This window comes from Accipiter gentilis, chromosome Z (assembly GCF_929443795.1).
Source record: "Accipiter gentilis chromosome Z, bAccGen1.1, whole genome shotgun sequence".
NCBI lineage: Eukaryota > Metazoa > Chordata > Aves > Accipitriformes > Accipitridae > Astur > Astur gentilis.
In genome coordinates, this window is record NC_064919.1 from 79,247,420 (window position 1) to 79,270,841 (window position 23,422).

General features: G+C 44.8%; 1 protein-coding gene across 3 annotated transcripts in view; it reads left to right on the top strand.

Moving 5' to 3' along the window:
- Positions 1-23,422, top strand: part of FAM219A (family with sequence similarity 219 member A) — a 109,777-nt gene that overhangs the window by 44,906 nt on the left and 41,449 nt on the right. For all 3 annotated transcript variants that reach the window (XM_049795101.1, XM_049795102.1, XM_049795104.1), the window contains exon 2: positions 13,305-13,404. In XM_049795101.1, the coding sequence (XP_049651058.1) occupies positions 13,305-13,404 (100 nt within the window). The remainder of the gene's footprint in view (positions 1-13,304; positions 13,405-23,422) is intronic.

Consider the following 23,422-nt stretch of genomic DNA (forward strand, 5'->3'; position numbering starts at 1 on the left):
GGCTTCTTTTCCTTCCTTGCGTAACCCTGATTCATCTCTAGTGTAGGTCCATGCTGGCTTCTCAATTACCAAGGGAATACACGAGTATGTCATTGAAGACTGTTTTGTAGCACATAGGTTGCAGGCGCTCAGATGACGCTGCCACAGCTGTATTTCAGAACTTGGCAAACCAGCCCTGCTGTTTTTTTCTAATGTCAGTTCCCTGCAGTTTTAACAGAGCAAAATGGACTATAAGGAAACTCCAGCATGGCCTGGCACAACACCACCGACATGGCTCTGGGCCATTTGAGCACATTGCTCCGTGCCACCAGCTCTAGCTAAGTTCAGGCCACAGAGCCAGTTAGGCTCCTAAATCCCTTCATTGCAAGAAGGCTTCTGGAGCTTCACTCAAAGGTAGTCTGGGACCAGCTAGGGAAGTAACAGCAATGGTTGGTTGTTGTCCTTCACGTGCCGAAGCCCTGACAGAGCACGGAGGTTCATCGTATCGCAGATGTGTGACCGCTATGTCCTCTAGTGCTTTTAAGCATGAATGTCCTCTAGTGCTTTTAAGCATGACCGCCTTTCACTGTTCCTTATGTTCTTGGACCTGTGCTTCTAGCAACATCATTCAGCCATTTCTATTTTCCTTCCTGGCTACCCATCTAGTCTTTTTTCTCCATCCCCTTCTCCAGTCAGCTCTAGTCCTCCTGGCAGACCCTGCCTTCCCTTCCCTGCTCATCCCCTGCCCTCATCAGCCTCAGCCTCAGCCTGCAGATGTTGAGAGGGATATCACTTAGAGGGGACGGCTCAGAGTGACAAAATGGGTTCCCAGCACCTCACCCCAACAACAACAACAAAAGTATTTTTATATATTGTTATATATGTATATATAAAAAATTATATATAAATATATATATATTTCAAATCAGGCTGAGAGAAATGTCCAGAGTACAAAATTTCACCCCAAAGAGTAGACATTTAGCAAATGAAAAAACCTGTCAAAATGCAAAGATTTGTGGAGTCACACTCAGTGAGCAAAGCAGGCACAACCCTCCACGGCTTACAGCAGTCTGCCTTCCAGGAAGGCCTTTGGGAACCTGGCACAGGGATTTGGTTGGGGCTGCTCAATGTCTCTGTAGCAGAAGGAGCAGCAGCCCAGAGGGAGCTGAATAAAGAGCAAGAGCCAGCGTGCATGTGCCTGAGCCTGTCCCAGGGAGCACTGATTCTGCGGTCACCCTTTCATCTCTGTTCGCAGCCTAACCGGGGATCTGGTTTGGCTTTTTGTGTGTACAGTGAGCTCCCTTGCCGTCCTGTTCCCACTTCGTCCAGTGCTTCCTCCCATGCTCTTCAATCTGCTGCAGCTCCTCGAAAGGGGCCAGGGACAGATGGCTTGATTTCAGCTGATAAAGGGGCTGCCTTCAAAGGAGAAGCGAGGTGGAAGCCGTCTGGCCTGATATCTCTCTTTCTGGTGCTGTCAACAGGAGGCTGAGGAGACAAGCTGGAGCCAGATGGAGACCAGCTCCATTGCATAGAGCATGGAGGGGAAACAAATTCTCCTTTAAAAACACTCTTCTTGTGCTGCTAAATGGTGTCTGCTTGCTTTTATTTCAGACAGCTCCTGCCAAGCCCAGTTTACCTCAATATTTAAAGTATCCTCTGGTCTTTGCTTAGCCCACTGTGCTACATGAAGGATAACAGTGCTAAATATCTTCAGATGCTCTTGAGGGACGGCTGGAACACGCGTGGCATTTTGCGTGCCACTGACTTTTAAGCTCAATGTGGTAAAATGCTAGCCAGGCTTGTCACTTCCCATCCGCAGCATCTGGCAGCGCTGGGACTGTCAGACACCTTGCTGACCCCAGCCCCAGCAGGCAGCGTGGGGCTGGCAGGCTCTCCAGGACCCTTGCAGTGCATAAACTGCAATCCTACAAAAACCGAGGGAACTGGGAGCAAGCTTAGTGAATAGGGGAGATGATAAAAGCCAGCAGTTCTGGGAATAAAAATAGGTGTTTCTTCAGGGACCTCAATTTTGCACTTTTTCAGGATCGGGAGGGGAAGAAGCATCTCTGCCCTTTGGACACAGAATACTTTATAAGCCACGTTTATAAAAATCAGCGGTTTCCCTTTCTGTTGGCTCCTGTGCCTTCATCTTGGCTTCCCTGATTAGTCACATAATGAGGATATTTCTAATACAAGCGTGTCAGGGGAGAAGGGAGCCAAACAGTGCTTTATCAGAGGAGAATCTGTATCCCCCCGGATGCTAATTAGTCACGGAGACACAGGCGTGGGGGGCGGGGGCGAGGCACGCTCTTATTTTAGAAGCTGAAATGATTTGTGCACTCGCAATTTCTCGCGCAGGGCTGGAAAGCGGTGCCAAGGTAGAGAGTGACTTAAGATCTCCCTCAGCTTTCGTATACCCACCCCTCAGACATGTTTGCCGTGCTGCTGCTCCTGCTGCTGTTTGCGGGGTTATTTCTGTCACAAGCTTGGCTAAACAGAAACTTTCTCCTTATGAATATGGAAATCTGATGATTGAGCTATCCATCTCTTGGGACAAGTTGCAAGTGTTGTGCTAAAGAGAAAAGGGCTGCTTAGCACTCAGCTTCGTGGCTTTGTTTTCTCTACTAGTGGAGAGAAAGCAGTAAGGTTTTAATGCTGAGATCCACCTTTGCAGAACGGGCAAGTGACCTCTCAGGCCATGCTGATGGCAGTGTGCTGAAGACTTTGAACTGGTGGCCACGCTGAGCGTGATAAGGTGAGGACAAGAGCAGTCCTGCCTGACCAGTACTGCCTTCTCAAAGCCATTAGCGTTACCCACCACGATCCTAACTGGCTGAACCCATCAGCCTGGGTTTTGGGGTCGAGAGCCAGCACTGGGTGGGTATAAAAGCATGATGAAAGCATGGGCTGTGGCAGAGTCCCCTGCTCCATGCAGGCTAAGCTGGTGTCCACCGCTGAGATCCCCACCTGTCTGCAGTGTGACAGAGATGCTTGGTGTGTGAGCCTTAGGCAGCTGTTTGTCTTTTGGGTTGTGTTGGAAGAGTCTATGTTTTTAGATTTATTAAAGAGCTTTGAATGCCACTGGGCATCCATTATTGTTCTGAGAAATCTCTTGAAACCTCCAACACAGAGTGGTGGTCCCCCACAGTGCTTCTTCAGGGCTTTGTTTGGATCCCACTTACAGCTTGTCTCCTTTCATCGGTCTTCTCAGCATCCCTCCTTCTTGGGGCCAGAGGTAGCTTTGATCTTGGGCAGATGCACAGGTATTTGCTCTTCCCTCAACATCCTGACTGCCTTTGTCACACGGTGTTCCCAGATCTTCAACCTCCCTAGAAAGTGGGATGCTGAGTCCTTGAGGTTTCCATGCTGGTGACTTTAACTCTTTCCTGAGCCAGTTTTGGCTGAGTACCAGAAGGGAGATGCAGTGATGCCCTGCTGAAAGCACTTACAAAATCCATCTATGCCCTTGGTTGTGAGTGCAGGCTGAGTAAAGTGTATAGACAGCAAACACCCTGCCCAGGGTGCCTTGGGTTGCAGGCAATAGACCTGGCAAACATGAAGTAGGTATGTGATGGAGAGGGCATCCTGTGGTTTCAACATGAATCCACAGGCTGAAAAAAAGTTCTGCAGTCTGCACACATCTCATTTTCATTCCAGAAACATCTTGACATCAAGCTGACACTTGGTGGGTGGCATTGTCCATCGTGCGGGTCTCATCGTTGACTTGAGCCCTCAGTCAGAGAGCCTACAGGGCCGGACACCCCTGCCCTTTGGGAGAAGGGAGATTTACTAGGTGCAGGGGAAAGGCAGGATGAAAAATTATTGTTGGAGAAGGAGTGAACAGGAGAAGCAATCAAAAGAGCTCAGAAAAGGGTCTGAGGGATGGGATTAAAGGTGCCAGGGGTATTCCAGGAGCAAAAAGCAAGACCTTGTTTACCTTATGTGTATAGGATTGAATATGTAAAAATCAGCTACCTTTCTTTAAAAGGGGGCCCTAACTGCTAACTGATAAAGAGACACCAGAGGTATGCTAGTAGTAGCTGTGACATTGAACCACTGATTGGAGCCCTTGATCTGTTGAAAGGTATAGATGTGGAGCCATCCCAGCTTTTCCTGCTATTGTTCTTGCAGCCAGAGGCTCTGAAAGCTTGGTAACATCGTATTTGCCGTGCTGGATCCAGTCCATGGCCTATGAAAGTGATTATCTGATCTCCAGGATGTTGGAGGGAACTTACATTACTGGAACAGGACTCACCTACTGTCATTTGTATTGTGCCGGGACATTTTTGCCAGAATATGTAATTTCTGCAGTATCTGCCAGAACCAGCCAACAGTTTTAGTGTTTCCTTCAGGCAAACTTTGATGTCGTCTTTCATGTACAGCTGGAACAGCCTCGCTGCATGTGGAGAGGATCTGTAAACCATTCTGTGTGTGTCCATGACCATGCCATTTCAGTAGTGATGGCACCACTTGTCTTGCACTTTCTCAGCCAGTTTCTCTGAGTGCCAGGGTTGTCCATGGGAAGGAAGCACAGTTCCTCTCCGCCACACAGGAGAGTCTCTGGTCATCTTCGTTTCAGGTGGAAAACTCAATTCTGTCTTTGAAAATAGACTTTTCCTTGTGGTGAGGCTCCTTTAAAGCCTTGAAGGAGTAAAGATGGGACACGCCATTGAAAGAAGCTCTAAACACTAACCAGTTAGCGTGATGAATTCAGTCACTACAGGATCTTGATGTGGTCTCTTATGGGCAGCACTAGGGCTGTGCAGAGCACTGCAGTTTTCTATAGGATTCAGCTACAGCATGTAGCCAAGAGCCCAGGCTGTTCCTGCCTCTGCCCTCCAAACACACAATGACCTTGGCTCTGACACATTTCTCAATTTTTAGTCATTTTGAGGGTATCCTCCCTCATGAGGCTAGATTGGATGGGGCTTTGAACAGCCTAGTCTAGTGGAAGGTGTCCCTGCCCATGGTATGTGGGTTCAAACTAGAGGATCTTTAAGGTCCCTTCCAACCCAAACCATTTTATCATTCTATGATTCTATGAGTCGAGGTTTAAAGAGCAGTTGTGAAGTTGTTTGGGGCTTTTTGAGATACTGGTTTGGCCAGATGCCAGTTGCTAAACTGACTCTTACAATAGCTACCAAGGAATTTGGTGATGCTTTATTGCCTTAAATACTCATCTGTGTCATGTCGCACCTCAGAGCTTGGCTGTATACTCAGAGGTACAAAAGGAAAAGTGTAATGTCCTCATGTATATATCCTCTACAAGGAAGGAAATGTTTTGGTATTGAAGCATCGTGAAACATACCTCAGTTAATAGCTGGTTTTAAATAGTTATTGCATGCCAGCCGCTTGGCAAGTGCTGCAGGCAGTGGAGAGTGAAGTGTGGTGTTTCTCTAATTTGCAATGTTAATGATCCAATTTAAGTCATGTAAAGTTAGCACAAGATACCAAACCTATAAATGCATGTGATAATAGTGATGGCTTATGCGCATGAGAAGAGCCTGGAGGGAAATACGGTGTTAAATATACTCTATCATGATTGAAAGGAAAGGACTGGAGGCTGCTTGTGCTGCTGGTTTCTTGGAGGAAAATTTAACAGAAATCATGTAATTACTCTCATTTTTCTTCCTTATTCCTCAGTTGCTTTCCCAAAGTATTTGGTCTACTTACTGAATTGGTGCTTCCTCAGTTACCGTAGACTTCCAGGATTAGTCATGCATCATCATCTAAAAAAAGAGACTTTCTTCCCTGTGCTGCAAATGTCATTTTTGATTAGGAAAACAGACCTCTGAAACATCTTGTTCCCCCCTTTCCACAGCTTACGCCTTTCTGTTTGCTGCATTTTGTTCAGCTTGAATGTGGCAGTCAAACAGACCCTTCGCAGCCAGGGCTCCCAGGGAGCATTTCAGTGCAAGCACTGCAGTACACACAGACAGACTGGCACTTCTCTTCTGCCCCTATGTGAAACAAAGCAAAGATCCAAACTCCTTATTACTTGACAGTGAGTTGAGCTACCCTGATTGCAGGTGTACACAGTAAAAAAGTAATTTCAGCAATATTCTGGTTCAAGTAATAAGACTTGAGGTTTTAATCATGCAGCAATATTAATACTGGTGGCTTTTCAATTGCTGAAAAAATGGTTTCACATACCAGTTTCTCTTAGAATTATAAATTAATTGGGTTCAAAATCTGGATCTTGTAGTGGATATTGCAGGCCTAAGTTGTTATCTGTTCAACAGTTGCTCAGAGAAGAAAACCAGCAATGCTGTAACTGGTGCATTGGCAGAGCTAGTGGAAAGTCAATAAACAGTTGCTGTTTATTGCTTTGTTGAAACTGAGTCAGTAGCTATCAGAATGTATTTCAGTGCATCAGTCACTGTGCCATCAAAATGCCATTTATTTTCACTTTGATATGGGGTGGTGACGCTGAGATGAGCAGTTAGCGCTCTGGATCCAGCAGCGTGCACATGTTGATGAAAAGTGACAACCACATCTTCCTGGGAGCCTTCTGCTCTGGTCACCCTGTGGTTCTGCAGTTCCTTCAACACATGAAACTTAGAAAAAAGATGGTTTTCTTCAGCTCACAGAGAGAGAAGGTGAAGGCCAGCCATGGTCCGTGGCAGTGGGTAGGGGAGTTTTGAGAACCTCTCATTCACAAGATAAACTGGTGTTCTGCCTAAATGAGTCTGGCTTAGAAGCAGGCTCCTTTTCTCCTAAGACAGATGTGGGAAAGGGACCTAAAAAGATCAGGGATCTTACCAGCTTGCACCAAATGCAGATCAGGCTGCCTCAAAACAGGATCAGCTCTGTTGACCTTCTGTGTGACAAATTGGTTTCTAACCCAGGCTTAAAATCCTCCAGCAACAGCAATGCCATAACTTCATCAGGCAAATGTACAGGTCCTTAGCCTTACCTCTACAGTTTTCTCTGATATTTCTGTGCAACCCTGCTGCAATTTAAGGTAATCTTTTCTTGTTCTGGTGATCAGAAATGTGAAGAAAAAAATTACTCAATTTTTCTCAGTAGCAGCCCTTTCTGTATCTGAAGACAGCTATTATATCCCTCCTTAGTCTTTCCCTTTCTTCTCTGAACAACCCCATTCTTCCAGTGTTCCTGGATGATTGTAGCTTCTAGCTTTTATCTATAGGACTGCTGAGGGGATCACATCTGCTTGAAATAATGGGCTCCAAAACTGTATGTTTAAGCTGAAGCCTGAGGGATGCAGAGGAGAGCATGAGAGTGTCTTTTGTGAGGCTTGCAGGTTCCATTCCAGCTGTACATCCCCCTGTGACTCTTTCCTTTTTCTTTCTGAACATGCCGTTATTGACCATTGTTCATCTATATGGTGGATTCGGCTTGATCCACTATAAATCTGACAGCCTTTGAGCCTCTCCTTTTATGCTGTTTCTTACATAGATAGACTGTGTGCATCTTGGTTCCCAGTAGTTTTGTTCCTGGTGGGTTTTTTTAAGCACTTCATGTTCATAGATATTTGATGTCTATATTGTAGTGATGCCTAGAGGCTGCAGAGGTCTGTGGTCCAAAACACTGTGAGGTTGTGCTTTTACATACCTGCCTGTGCACATCAGAGTCCTCTGCCCAGAAGCCTGCTGCCTAGAGCTGCATTTCTCAGGATAACCTACTGCAGTACAGCTTGAGGCAGAGTGAATCTGCAAACAGCATAGGATTTTCTGTTCCCAGGGCAGAGACACTGAAGGCATAAATATTTATTAGCAGGAGCAATGTTCTAGCCCAAAAGTCTGGGATGACAACATGGGAATGACGGAAACTTCTTGGTGACCTGAAGGTACCCCCTGTATTTGGGGTGCATGAAGTTTCTCACCTGTTTTTCTGCTCACTAAGTCAGTCTCTCATGCACAAAACATCTATCAAGTTTTACAGACTCAATGTTTGATGTGGAAACGAAGCAAAACACTTGGGCTTGTCCTTTCTTGTTAGCATTTGTTTGCAGCGTGTGATCCACATGGGCAGCTCCAGAAAGCAGGAGTTGACTGAGCTGCGAGTGCTCACTGTAGGCTGTCACAGACATGTTGGTTACTGAGACTTCCAGCATCCTTAAGTTGGACAGAAGACAGCAAGCACATAATCAGTTATTACAGGAGAGACACAAGGTAGCTGGATGATACTCTGAGCAGCCAGCTCATACTGTTTCACCTGATGATGATGAGACCAAAGCCTCTGAACTGTGGAGAGGAGTGGTGGTAAAGCCCTGTATTTTGGGTCTTTCCTTGAGATTAGAGGGTAAGGGCAATCATGCCCCTCTGCTTTTATCAAAAAGTAGGGCTGCTTTAATGATCATAGAATTTCTCACAGCAGAGTGGAGAACATTTTATTGGCGCTTTAAAAATGACTGATATTTAGGATTGGGAAGGGTGGGCAGATAGAAAGACATCTCAGTTTCCAGCTATGTTTCTAAGGGCAGCTGAAGACCACAGAAACTGCGTGTCCCCATTCCCTTCCACATGCACTGGTGTCCCAGAGGATTTGCAGGGTGGAAAGCAGAGGCTTGTTAGGCTTGCAAGATGTCAGAAGTGTTGAGTGTAAAGGAAGACAAAGGAAGCTGCATTTTGCAAGGTGCTACAAGGATGTGTTTGTACCGAGCACCCAGCTCCATTGCTGAAGGTGTAACTGCACAGTATGCTGCCTGTTGGGGGCTATTTCCGTCCCCCCTCCATAGTCAGTGTGGGTTACTGGGAGAGGTAGACAGTAAAAAGGCTCTTGACCTGGTGCATTATGGCAGATGATGTGTTTCTTCCCAAGTACTGCAAAAAAAGAAAGGAGGGATTTTAAAAAAGAGAATGAATAAAAACCCTGCTGGGCATGCCATCTTCCTTAAACCCCTGATTTCAGTTTAAAGTGGTTTCAGCTTCTCTCTGTGTCCTTGCATACCAAGGATTCACAGCACTCCTGCTCCATGAAGGTTCACTGGAATTTATTTCTGATGTTCAGAAACGACACGTGGTACAGACCGTAGGACATGGCTGTACCTAGCAGGAGGGCAGTTTTCAAGGTCCATTGTGTTGAGACTGTAGAAGAAAACAAACTCTAAGGAACCACCCCACCATTCGAATGCTGTGGTTGTGCATGCCCAATTCAGCTATGAGCACTGGGGCAGAAGACTTTGATTAAACTCTGGCCCCAGCCAAATGTTCATGAAGCGGCCTGATTGAACGTATTTTTTTCCTAGCAATGAAGACATAAGGAGGCTTCAACAAAAAATTCCTTTAAATGTATTACATTCCTTTAGCCATTTAGAGCCCCTGCAGCCGCATCTCAGCACTTGCGTTTTGATTGAGAGTGTTGTGTTCCCCTCAGCAAGCAAAGAGAAATCACATCATCTGGCCTGGGACCGGTCACACCGTGTAGCCAGGATTTTGATGTTGGGGTCAGAGCTGAATTCATTGGTCTAGGGAGGCTTGTAAAAAAGGACAAAATCGCCAAGTGAATTCCAATAGCGAAAGCCTACGGTGAGTCTCAGTGTGCTCGTAGGCATTCACAAGCAAAAGGCTAATTAGTCAAGTAAATGTTTCTCTGGGTGGGTGAGCTATATATAGAGAAATGCACCCATTCAGTATGCACAGAAGCAAAGCGTGTTCGTGCAAAGAGGCAGCTCCAGCCGAGCTGCCGTGGGAATGCTGTCGTTCTCACAGCCGGGGTTGTTACTATGGAGCCCTGTGTGTTGCTGCAGAATGTGTATGAAGTGATGGATGGGAAATACGACAGTGCCTGGGCACTCCTGGGCCAGGGACAGATACCCACTGGCACTGGGGACATGGCTCTAGCCCGCTTGGTTTCCTTTTGTAGCCGTTTTACTCTTTGGAGGGAGTGGGCCTGGCCCGTGCATGCAGTGGTGGTCACCCAGGCTCTGCTGGCGTTTTGTGATCCCTCTGTGCAAGTCGTGGGACTGTTGTGTGGCCTTAACATGTTCCCCTGCAGGTCTTCTGTAGAGGCTCCATGCTGCTGGGGCAGAAAAGTGTCGTTCCAAACCTTGGAGATGGATTCCTGGCATGGACTGGCATTATTATGTACTCTGCTGCTGTGTCCTTCATCATTCCAACCTCCAGGGTCAGAGGCAGGGATGCAGCAGCTGCCTCGTCTGTAGTCAGTGGGTAGAGGGAGACACATATCCAAGGATGGATTAATCTCCTTTTAAGATGAGTGTCTAAGGATAGAATGAATTTCTCTTTGAAAATCATCTTTGTTTTGTTTGGAAGTCTAGGAAGCCTTTTCTATTTGTTTTCGTCTAGAGCCCAACTTTGAGATTGCTCCAGCTGAGTCCTCTGGTCCAGGACCAGAGCCCGAATCCTCAAAGGCACCTCAGAACATTTCTCCCCTCCCTCTGTTCATGCAAATGGACATCTAATGTCACTGGCAGGTTACCCACAAGGAAAAGCTACTGTCAGCACATCAGCTTCGGAGAAAAGTAAGGGCTGGCTTTTGATTTGAAGAGTTTACACGTAATCTTAACAATGTGAACCTGAGCTAGTCTAGGTGGCCAGGCCCCTTCTCTGCCATGTCAACTTCTGGCTATAAGCTCATGTGGCTCTACGCTGGACTGCACCAGCACAAGAGGCAGCATGTGGCCATCACACCGTGTTCTTCCACTGTAACATGTCCACTCCCATACCTTCCTGCAGACAGCAAACTAGGCCTGCAAGGACTTGTGTTCAGTTGCACTAAGAAGTGTCCAGTGCTTGGAGTCATGCTCCTTAAAAATTGCTGTATCCTGCCTTTTCCCAGACTGTCAGAGGAAAGATTCTCATCTGGGAATCGTGGACTCAGGTGTTGCCACTTACCACCTTACACATGCCCCTTGGAGAGGTTCTAGCATGTCTGGGAGACAGCTGTGTCCTTTGTACTGTCTGGCCATCCCCATGAATATCCTTTCCTACAGCCTGGATTCTGGTCTAGCCCCTTCAGCTGGGTATGTTGGAGATGGATCCCATGTTACAAGGATGCCACAAGAACTGGTCTTCAGTTGAGATCATATAATAGATTCTGACACAGAAAATAAGGATGGCTCTTTCAAGTCAGGTTAAAGGTCTCATCTACCTCTGTGTCTTGTGTCCAAGAGGACAAGAACAGGATAACCCTGCAGTGATGCCTCCCTGGTTCCCCGCTCCAGCGATCTGTGCCTGGGGGCAGCCTGACCCAGAATCAGTGCTTTTGGATTTGATGGATATTCCTTCCATTCATTTTTCTCACCCTTTCCTGAGCCACTTTTAGCATCCACAGCAGCACATGATCTGCTGTATAGAGAAGTACTGAGTTTGTTTCCAGCTGCTGTGTGTTAACTGCCACTTGATATCTCATGCTTGTAAAAAATAAGGGCTAGTTGATCCCTTTTCACCTTCTCACCCCACTCAGGATTATGCAGACTTTTCCCAGAGCGCCCGTCCATTGTCCTTCCCTGGCTGAAGTGTACTGGTCTGTCTAGCTGGTCATCTGATGGAACAGGTTGTCCGAGATCTCTTCCTTAAGTGACAGTACCTAGCTACAGCTTATCATTTTAATTTATACAGTTGGAATTGTTTTTCTTCTCTATACCCCTTTTAGCTTCATTTAATTTCAACTGCTGTATTTTTGCCATTCAACTGCTGTATTTTGTCATTTAGTGTGGATACTAAAGTAGGATTTTTAACCTAAAGTGGATGTGATTCATCATTTATACCTAGCTATGCTTTCCTGGGGACTGGCTTGCTTGTTTGCAACCTGCTCTAACCTGTTTCTGTTGCATTAGAGGAAAAGTGCAGCAGTGACTGCTTTAGAGGAAAGAAGAAGAAATTGCATATAGTTCAGCATTACCTATTTAATGTCATTGAATGCAAAGTCTTGTAAGCACCATCCATTTTAAGTACTGTTGAAGTCTATTGGATAGTGCAAAGGAGCAGAATTTTGATAAAACATTATGACCCTACATATGTTATTTGACTAGTTTCTATGAAGATAGAGCCTAGTTCAAGAGTCAAATTTTATCTCATAAACACAGTGTATTAAAAAGAGCTAACATGCACTGCAGAGAGAAGGCAGGCACTGGGGAGAAAGGGACGGTGTCTTACCAAGTGATTTTTTTACTGAGAATGAAGAGCAATGGTACTTTGCTTTGAAACTCAGAGACCCTGCCTTGCTTACAGGTATCAGTGCCAAATGATAAGTTGCATTTTTGTAAGAAATTGTGTACAAAATACAACCTCCAGACACTGAGAGATGGACAATATCAATTCACCAGTTTGGAATGGTGTTTTCTAGTATTTAGTTTCTGATGCTTTGTTCCATTTCTTATGAAGTGATGGTTTCTTCAAATATTGGACCTAACGCTGGGTGTTTGTTTTCCCTGTGCAGCTCTACCAAATCCAAAACATCCAAATTTACACACGCATGTATGTGTGTTTATATGTATGTATATATGCATGTTCAATTTAGCTTCTAGCTTCTAGGTGGGAAGAAGTGAACATGTTTGAAAACCAGTTTTAATTTTCTCTATGGTGCTAAGTAGAGATAGTTCCAGCAGGTTTGAAGTTTGCTGTGAAAGCAGTTTAAATATTTTTAGCGGTGGTAGAACTGCCTGAACTGGTGGTTTGTCTCTCTCTGAATCCTTTGATGTGCTGTACCATAGAGTACACAACTGCCTGGATTAGGTTGTCTGCAAGTAGGTGTGACAGAGTGGACTCTGCGTTTGCGGAGCTTTGGTTTTCAGGGAGATTTCAGTGACAATGAAAGGTGCTGTGCTGACAGATACTGAAATTAAATCTTTCAGGTTAGCCACAAAATTGGTCCAGCATGGGAAGTACAGATTTCTTCATCCCTCTCCCATGAGGAACCGGAGATTGAATTCTCCTACTCATTCAATCCTTGTTCCTTCCGAGCTGGATTTTCACATGGGTGGTCATGAGCTTTTTAGTTTTAATCATGAGGATGGCTGGTCCACTTGGAACTTGGCTAAAACTGTAAAAGCATTTCACACAATGCCTCAGAGAGTCATCACATGAAAATGGTTTGGGACTACTGCCAGCCCAGACTGAATTTGAACTGATGACCCACCCTCCACATTATATTCCCAGTATCATCCATCATATAAGTTTGGTGTTGAAATCTGGCATTTCCAGAGGTACTTTTAGCATACTAAATGTGCTTCCAAAGTTCTGTGTTTTGCCCTGGGTTTCAGCCATTTGAAACACTGGCAGGTTCTCTGCTCCCTCTGAATGCGGGTGGGAATAGACTTGCCTAACAGCCAGTTAGAGAAGAGACTGCATAAATTTTAGCTAAACCATTCCATTTTGTTTCCTTTTCTTTCTTAACAGGATCCAACAGCTGCATCTATTTCGGACAGAGATTGTGATACGAGAGAGGGAGAGACTGTAGCCATGAACTATAAGCCGTCCCCACTTCAAGTGAAATTAGGTGAGTCTTTGCTGGTGGAGAGTGAAAAGGCTAAATCCAAGGTCTGAAATACAGTGAGGTGCTTGTGGGATCGTATGCAGATCTCCCTGCATGTGGCTGAGCATGCCAGCTCATCTCAAACGACTCACAGAGCAGTTTTATCATTGTGATTCTGCTGCTGAGGGAACTGACCTACAAACATGTAAGGACCCTTTATCTTGGGCTGTGGTAGAGGAAGGAAGCTATGCCTTGAAAGAAAGGCATAGCTCTTTAAACCTACAGATTTTTATCAAGCTAAGATCAAAGCTTAGCCAGATAAAGAATGAAGATAATATAGGACTGTAAAAAGAAGAGAAGACAGAATAACTGCAAACAAAAGGGGAAGGATCAGAGACTTGGGCCACTACCAGGAAAAGACAGAGCTGTGTTACTGTGAGATGGAGGGCTTGTAGGTCTGTAAAGATTCACATACAAATACTCGTGCTATTTCTGAGCAATATTTTTTAAGTTCTGGAAGCAGAAACATCTAATTAGCAGAATACACTGCTTCCTCGCAAGGCTAATGCTTACAAGCGGACAGCAATCCACACATGGCTGTCCTTCCTCCAAAACCTGTGTGACTGTTGTGCCACACAGCCTCAAGAACCTGATGAAGGGCAAGTCAAAGGAACAGTGTGCTTTTTGCTCAGAGCATGGATAAAAAATGGGAATCTGAGTCTGGAAAATTTCCCAGTAGGAGCAGGAAGCAGTGTTCTGGTTGTCCTTCACATCAGAAGAAATTACATTGAGAGGATGCTGCTGTGCCATGTTGGGGAAGGCTCTGAAAGAAGTGGGTGTCCACCTGTTCAGTGGAATAGCTCTGACCCCTACCAAGTGAGTAATAGGGAAGGTCAGCAGACAGCTAAGGTATGAAGAAGATCTGGGAAGGTTTGGGCATTGGTGTGTGATTATGAAGAGGTGTTCTCTATAGATAGGTTTTACCCAGGGACCTGCACTTCTACTGCAAATACTAGTGTTGGCCTCATTTATAAGAGCAGCCTTAAAGAAACACCAGGAAAAGGCTGGGGAGCACTTGTGAAGTCTCAAGGGTCTGCCCGAGTACATGGCAAATTGAGTAATTGGACAAATTTGGTCACAGCAGTACAGAAAGCAATGTCACAGAGTAGACACATAGATGGCAAAGGAAAAGAAAGTAGTTGAATATGCAAGATTTCAGTGAAAAAGCGACTAGAAAGGAGAAGACAGAAAGTTGGATATGCAAATGCAGCCAGATTATCGAGCGAAGTGGAGGACCTTGAGGTACCAATACAGGCTCTAAGCAAGTGTTGGGACAGAAGATCTGTCCTGCAACCGCATTCATGAATACTCTAAAACCAGTGGCAGTTTTTCAGAAAAAGGCAGGTAGCAGCAGTATGTGTTAATGACAGCACAACTCACAGTTTGGTAAAAGATTATCACTGCCAGCATGCCATATGCCACCAGGATCCTTTTTCACTGCTGAGAGAGTTCTGTAATGTTATTAGAGAGATAATTACTACTGCAGTAGTTGGTTTGGATAATTTAACATCAGGAATCAGATTGAAGAGCAATTTGTAGTGTTATTGGTAAGTCTGAGATGTTTTTGCATTTCTAGGCAATAAAAATATCCCCCACAGATTCGCTAACATGACAGGAAATGTTGCTATTTTAAACTTGGCTTGAGTAAGTCATGAGGACATCATAGGAGATCTGATCGTAGGAAACAGATTTGGATTCAGGGATAACAAGTTCAATTCATGCAAATTAAATGAAAAGGCAATTTGAGGTAGATCTGTAACAAACCTCAGTTTTATAAACTGAGTGCTTAAGCAAAGCCAGTAGATTGAGAAACCTAGGAACTCAAAACATATCAGGTCGTGTTGAAGGAGAAAGTATCAGAAGAAAGGACATTGCTAATGGAGTTCTCCAACAGTCATTTCATTTATATATTTGTTGTGGTCTAACCCCAGCCAACAACTAAGCACCACGCAGCTGCTCGCTCACTCACTCCCCCCCACCCAGTGGGATGGGGGAGAGAATCAGGGAAAAAAGGTAACACATGTGTGTTGAGATAAAAGCAGTCTAATAGGAGAGAAAGGAAGAAAATAACAACAACAACAATAATAATAAATAATTGGAATATAGAAACCAAGTGATGCACAATGCAGTTGCTCACCACTCGTGGACTGATGCCCAGTTAGCTCCTGAGCAGCAATCCACCCCCCCCACACACACACTTCCCCTGGCCAACCCCCCCCCCCCCCCAGTTTATGTACTGGCCATGACATCACATGGTATGGAATACCCCTTTGGCCATTTTGGGTCAGCTGTCCTGGCTGTGTCCCCTCCCAGCTTCTTGTGCCCCTCCAGCCTTCTTGCTGGCTGGGCATCAGAAGCTGAAAAATCCTTGACTTAGGAGAAACACTACTTAGCAACAACTGAAAACCTCAATGTGTTATCAACATTATTCTCATACTGAACCCAAAACATAGCACTATACCAGCTACTAGAAAGAAAATTAACTCTATCCCAGCCAAAACCAGGACAACATTCATTAATGGCTTCAATACAAAAAGCAGGAGTTGGCAAAGAAAATTTAGTCATAACATATTTGGGAAGTATCAGTACAACAAAGACTCAGAAATGCCATAGAGAAAAAACAGGAAAACTGGAATAATGAAGTGAGAAAAATATGACAGGAGAAACTCAATCTGCTGTAAACTGGAATTTACCAACTGGAAGTGACTAAGGAAGAGGAAGCCTGTTACATTAGATGATTGCAAGGTAACATCATTAAAATGGGCTAATACCTGAAAATACACCATAGTCACACTTCTGCAGAGCTTACCAGCTTTTTTCCAAGCATCAGATATAACAGAATGATTAGTCTTTCTGCCAGAACTTCTGCTTTTCCACATAGGGAAAATTTTATTTCATTTAGCCACTGCTGAATGCTGCTATCCATCAGTAAATAGGCGAAGGGAGGTATTGGAAGAGTCTGAACAGTAGGTAGAGCTGTACCATTGCCAGGACCTCCTTTCCAGATAGTGCTCCTGCCCAGTGAATACTCAGTGCTGACCACAATATGCTTATGAAGGTAATAGTGGATGAAACCTACCTGCTTAAGAGGAATTGTCTTGCAAGGCTGACAAGCATCTTCCTGCCTTGCCTTCAGAGAGAAGTCTGCTCAAACATGTGTCTCTCAGCCTGTGGAAACAGCATGCCTCTTTAATTAGGTGAACACATATCTAGTGGCATTTGGATTGACTCTCAACTCTTAGCCATACCCAGATGAGCTCTAGGTTACCTGGGGCAAAACAAGACTAACAGTATTGTCTGTAGCCCTTGTAACATGCCTTTAATCCGCATCAGCTCCTGCTGCTGTTATTCTTAAAATCTGGCCAGCCTTTATAATTTTCAAGCAGCTTAATGGCATCTCCCAGCTCTGGCCTGTGTTCCTCCAACTAGATTTTTTTGTCTCTTCTGCATTAAACTTGTCAGGATTTGGATTGGGTTTTTAATCTCTTTAAGGCTAGACAAAGTTAAGGTAGTACATAAATGTTTAATAGCTTAACTGGCAGAGCCATTGCTTGGGATGGTAGCAACTAGGGGTTTAATCCTATTGCAGGTTTTCCATATGGATAGTGGCATTTTTCACTGTTGAATCAGAATCAATTGTTCAAATGTCAAATGCTCTAATGGAAGGTTGATAAATGTCATTTTTCACTCTATGAAGATTCATATATAAATCTGTCATATGTGCTTGCTGGAAGCTTTCTTCAAGTGAGCTCAATTAAATATCAACCCAGCATGAATACAACTTTTGCTTCCAGAGGCCACAGTGATTGAAGTGTGATAGAAAGAAAGAGTGTGCTGTGCTGCATGCACTGAACACAGATTTATTCTGCTGCTTGAATGGTCTTTTCCTTGGTTGTTTCTGCCCCTCTGAATAAATACATTTGGCCACATGTTTGTTTGGGGGGTCAGTTAGATACCCGAAAAACTTCAGAGGTGGTTTATGTTTCTAGTGACTTCCTAAAGGTTACACCTGGTTTATAAGTGGAACAGTAAAACATTTAGCTTGCTGCTGGAGCCACATCAAAAAGAGGAGAACCTCACACCAAGGGGAAATAACATCTCCCAGTTCATGTAGCTCATTATCTTAAACCCTTATTGATATTATATCCATATTAATTATGTATTTCTTGCTTTTCTAACACTCCCACTTTGTGTTTCTGTCAGGAACTGTAAGGCTCAGCCATGCTTTTTCTTTCTTTCAAATCAAATTGATAAGGAGGCTCCTAACAGTACTGTGGGCCTGGGTGTACATTAGTGCTTAGGAGATGTCTCCAGCACATCCTTATTAGGAGGCATATCCAGATGGAGCACATACCACAAGCCTTTTCAAAACAGAAGAGAGTTGTGATAAGGAGAGGAACAGAGTAATCCCCAAGTGTAAATCTCAGGGGCTCCCTATCCATTGGAAGGCAATAGATCCTCATGGGATCCCCAGGAGATGAGATACTATTTTAATGAAGCTTATGCCATCTGTTTTTCTATTTTGCATTTTTAATTTCCCTTCTCTGTGCTGAAATCCCCATCCAGACTGTCTGTCTATCTTATCTAGCAGTCAATGATGTTACAGTTTGTGTTAAAACAGAATGGGCAACATGGCAATTGGTTGGAGTGCTGAAGGACAAGCTACAGTGGTGATGAGGGACTGTGGCAGTGGCATCTTCGTCAGCACATCCACCACACTGGGAGCTTGACAGTAAATCTCCCATATGTCTGCAGATGAACATATGGGGAAGAGGCAGACAGAGGCACTCGTAACAGCCTTCATCCCTCTGAGATACCTGTTGCCTTAGAAGTAAGCACCTCCTCTCCTTGGACTAGATACAAGCACTGGTTTTGGAAGACTGCTCAGTGGGATGCCTAAAAGCATGTGAAAAATGAGTGTCTAAGCTAGGCAAACTGAGTCCCACCTTAAGACTGAGCAAGCTACATGCAGATGATGTCTCCTGCCATATGACCAAGAGGAAGCCTCGTTCAAATTGATACAGGCTTCAAAGTGTTTTTGGTTTTTTTTGTTTTAGATTTTCTTTGCAAAGCTTCTTGTAAAACAATCACCTGAATTACAAAGGTAGCAGATAATTTTCCTACTCTCCTAGCTACTGTTTTGTTCCTCTCCCAGCTTTGATCTCATGCCAGCATTTATCTCAATACCAAAAAGCAAGGTGGCTGATACTAGTCAGCCCCATAAGAAGAAGCAAGTGTCACAAAGTTGCCTGTGGTGCAGCTGCTGTAGCTCAAGTGTGTAATCCACCAGCCTAACCAGAGACTTTCCTTGCTTCAAGAGCCAGGAAGCTGTTGTAACACTAACAGAGCAGAGCTATTGCATTAATTGATAGGATACTAACACTTTCCTCCTACCAGCTGCATTGTAGGATGTTGCTTTTTTTGTCTAGGAGACACTGTGCAGATCACTCCTAGAGCGGGTCAGCCACAGCCCAGCTACTGCTGGGAAGGAAATTCTGCTCGCTGGGAGCCTGGACCTATTGGTAGGGTGAGCATAAAAGCCTCTTGAGTGACCCTAGCCTGGCCTTTTGGCTTTTTTGTATGACAAGAAGGAGATGGGAGCAAGTGAATGCCCATAATGGAGCCTGAGTCAAGCAGATGGCTCAGGGAGAGGTGAAGGAAGTCTTGGTAGAAAAAGTCATTCTCTCACAAATAACCATAGTGCTCATCCTCCAAGAATACATCTCAGATGAGACCACCAAGGCTTCTTGTCTGCTTCTGCTTCTTCCTGTATCATTCCCGCCTCTGCATCTTAGGATGTATAAACATCCTGAGATTTTACTTGGTGACAGCAGGGGAGGTCAGATCTCTGTCTTCCACAGTCTCTACCTGGGGATGGGGATTCTGCGTGGAGGCACCAATTAGGTGCATCCACTTCCAAGCACTGAATTATTTTACTCGTGCTATTGGATTAATTCCTGCTTGTTAACAAACCAGATGCTCAAAAACCTCAAGCAAGTAACCAGAATGATGTTTGATTAGGGCAAACCAGTAGGGGTAAAACAGCAACAGAGGCCCCATAGCAAGGAAATATAGCATGTTGTTCTCTGGTGTGCTTGACTTGGACAAGACTGAGGATCTAATTTATGACTGGGCCCCATCTTGGGGGAGACTGAAGTAAACAGAGGGGATAATCTATTTGGGGATGGAGGCTGACAACACATCTGTGGTGTTACCTCCTGCCTTCCAGCCTGCTGCTGTTGTGCATTCATGGCAGATATTGAATTGCTATATGATCAGGGAGGAGTAGTACTGGGCATATCAGTCAATGGACTGAAGACTACAAAGCCCTCAGGGTTCAACATAAAGTTGGTGCATTTCTGGTTGAAACTTTACAGATGGTCTCTAATCCCAGTAAAGGACAGACTGCCTTTAGCTCCCCATCTGGCTCCTGAGACTGACCTTTCAATTGGTGTAGTTATTTAACCCTCTCTCCTAGGGTTGGGTGTGGGTTCAGAGCTTGTTTTAAAGTACCTCCGTCGAGGTGCACAGCAGAGCATCCTATGCCAGTGCTGTTCAAAAGGATGCCTTGCTTGGAGATACCCTCCCAGGGCTGTTCTTGCTGCAAGTCAGGATGAAAAACTGGCACTGGGAGATGCAGTCCCAAACAGAGCAGGCAGCAAGCATCTTGCATAGGCTGAATGGCTTGATACCTGCCTGCATCCTTGGCTCCTTTGCTGTGTCATCTCTTCCCAGTCTGCTTCATAGCTTGTGACTTCTAAGCTTTTCATACAGAAAATGGAATAAAAAGGGGAGGTTGTAGTAGACTGGACAAATCAATGCCATTAGTGTATCCTTTTGTCAGTATCTCAAGTACTGTACTATTCCCAGTTGCTCTTCTGTAACAAGGCGATTAATGCTAATTAGGTACAGCAGCTGTTGTTTCTGGGAAGAAGCTCTGTAGGTAAATTAGGGAAACATTTTATCAAAAAGCTCTAACTCTTAAACTAGGTCCCCAGGTTCCAGCTCTATTGACAAACCTGCAGATTTCCATACACATAACTGTTTGCATGGTGACCTCAAGTGACATCATTACCTTAAGTGCACAAAGCTGTTTTCCTCCCATGGGAGTACCCATTTCCTTGAACACAGTCTGTACTTTGTATGGGGGGATTCAGTAATGTGGAAGCCAGAGCGCAGTGGCAATATAGCACTGCTATTGATTTTCTTCATGAAGATAGAAGTGCAACCTACCACTCAGAGGTCTCCTGGGGCTTGGAAGGAATTTATTTAAACATTATTTCATGTGTTATTACTGTTTCCATTTATAAGAGAGATTGTGTACGCAGATTTATTGTAGCATCCTTCCTGTAGGATATCTCCAGGCTCTTTTTGGAGGGGATGAGAGAGTGAACAGCTGCATCATGTTAAGGGCAGTAGGGCTGTCTGCAGACAGAGCAGCAAAGATGAGGGCAGAAAAATGGTTGTGGCAGGCATATTACTACAAATTAGTTAGAGAAGAAATGGAGGGGCAGAAAGGAAGAGGTGTGTGAGACACTGTAGCTGACACAGGCTCAGGTAAGCAGTAAAGCCATTAAGAGAAACTGAAACAGAGCAATTCACTGCAGTTCAGCAGAGAGCTCTGGGCAGGAGGGAGCGTGTAAGTGGGTAAGACAGAGGGAAGGGATGTACCGGTCGGCAAATCCCAGGAGCAAAGAATGAGCGAATGAGTATGAGCATGATGTGGCACGGTGTTCACCAAACAAGCCTAGTCTTTCTGTCACTGCAATTTGCTTGATTTGTTATGCCACCCCACCAGGGCTTTACTGGCCTTTCCCAGCCTTCCCCCATAACCCCACCCTTGACAAGTTACTGGGTACCCAGCACCTCGCAAGCTGATATACACACACCCACTCACATCTTGTGTTGTATGTGCCACGCTTGGCTAATATACCTTTAGATAAGAAGGGATGAAGGAGGAGGCTGTAAGGTAGCTGAATCATTTTGTAGGGCATTATGTGGCCATCCTTTAGCCACTCCAAATTTTTACAATACCTACAGGTCTGATCATCTAGGAAAAAGAGCTAATCCTGAAGATCTGCTTCTACAAAAATTATTTTGCTTTGTAATGAGAACGGGCCAAAGCATCTGGAGTCTGAAAAGGGCTTTTGTGCCTGAAGCACAAGACCAGAACTGCAAATTACATGTTCTCTTCTTGCACTGACCCACCATAATCTGTCACTTCAAATATGAGAAGCAGCTCAGACAGTTGTGAGGCAAAACAAATTAAGCAAATTATTGAGATTCTCCAATAGAAGGAGGGAAAAATTCAGTAATTGAAGTAGTGATGAGAATAAAAGCTACATGGTCTAGCAATGCCTAACCTCTGCAGGCAGCATCACAGTAGTGATAGGCTGGTGGTCTGTTCAGAGGTCTCATTACACAGTACATATTACTCTCATCACTGTTTTCTGTGAAGTATGTTGAAAGCTGGTTTAAAAGAGAGTGATGTCCCCAAAGGTGACTTACACCTTGTTCCTGACATTAAAAAGACTAATGCCAGCTGAGTTGACAAGACTGCCTGCTCAGGTATTGGCATCTTTGACAAAATCAACACAGAAAAGGGCAATAGTACTGTTTTCTAGATTCTCGGAGCCCTGTGTCCTTAAATGTAAGCTCCACCTGATCCTCTGGCCCACCACAGGGGAACATTTCCCCAGTTGTGAATTACCCAGGTGTTACTTTTTCTTTAATTCCTTCTGATGTCTCCATAGGTACATGAATTTCTGTGTGGCACTCAAGGGAAGCAAGTAGAGCCCAGTGTAATTAATGTAAACTAGCTCCAGAAGGGACCATAGCATCCATGGACAGTATTGGATGATGCATTTTTTTAATGTGTTTGATTTATTAATGATGGGCCTTAAACTGTACCTGGCAGTTAATTGAATTTGTTCTGACTATTCAGTGATGTGGGCTCCCCCTTTGTCTTCTCTGTGCTGCACGCTCAGCTCTTAACTGGGAAAGGTTACTGTCTGCTTAGTGAGTGTTGGGGCTAAAATGCTCCATCAGCAGATCAGGCTCTATTAAGTAGAAATAACACAAACTTCTCAAAGAGAAGTGATTTGTGCTGGTATAGGAAGTTCACTGCAATTCTTGTGTTTTTAACTGCTACCCTTATGCACAGAGGATGGTCACAGCATCCTGAAAACTTTTGTGTTGCTTCTCTGAGATCTTAAAGGATCCTTTGGAGAATCAGAGCTGAGAAAAACACACAAAACTTGGTGTGCCGCAGCAGGAGAGCAGAATAGATAAGGATGTCATCAGTATCATGTACCCTGTCAGTAACAGGGTCCTTGTTACGTGAGGGTACCACAGTGGTCTTGGATGCAGACTTCAGCTGAGCATGAACACAGAAACATCCAAGGAGCCCTTCTCCTCTGAACCCAGGGACAGTCTTGGCTCCAAGTATAGCAGGCAGCATTACACTCAGCTGTGCACAGCAGAGCCCCGGTGTGCCAGGCCTAGCAAGTGATGCAGCTAAAGCACTACCTGCATGGCCAAGCTCTTAATGTGGCAGTTAGGGAGACGTATCACATGGAATGGTGGAGAAGCAGGATAGAAGCAGTAGCAACAAATTAAGCACAATTTTTGCCCAGTTAGCAGCAGTCAGAATTCATCATGTCCATCAGTTTTGGTTCAGAGGTCTGAGGAGAAGCAATTCCCGAAGGCAGGGAGAGCATGGAAGAAACCACGGAGGTCTTGTCTGTGGCTCTTCATGGAGAGAGGGCTGACTGAAGCAGGTTGTGGAGCAATATGGGCCAATGCTAGGCACAAGCAAAAGAGGCTGTTGCCTAGGTTGGCAGACTGATAGAAGCAACTCTACTGCAGCTTCATCTACTCTCAGCATCTCAGCTTGGGTACAGAGTTACCACCAGCCTCTTACACCAACTGACACCACTGCTGTATGGAGAAGTTTTAGGAACAGGAATTAAACTGCAGTGGA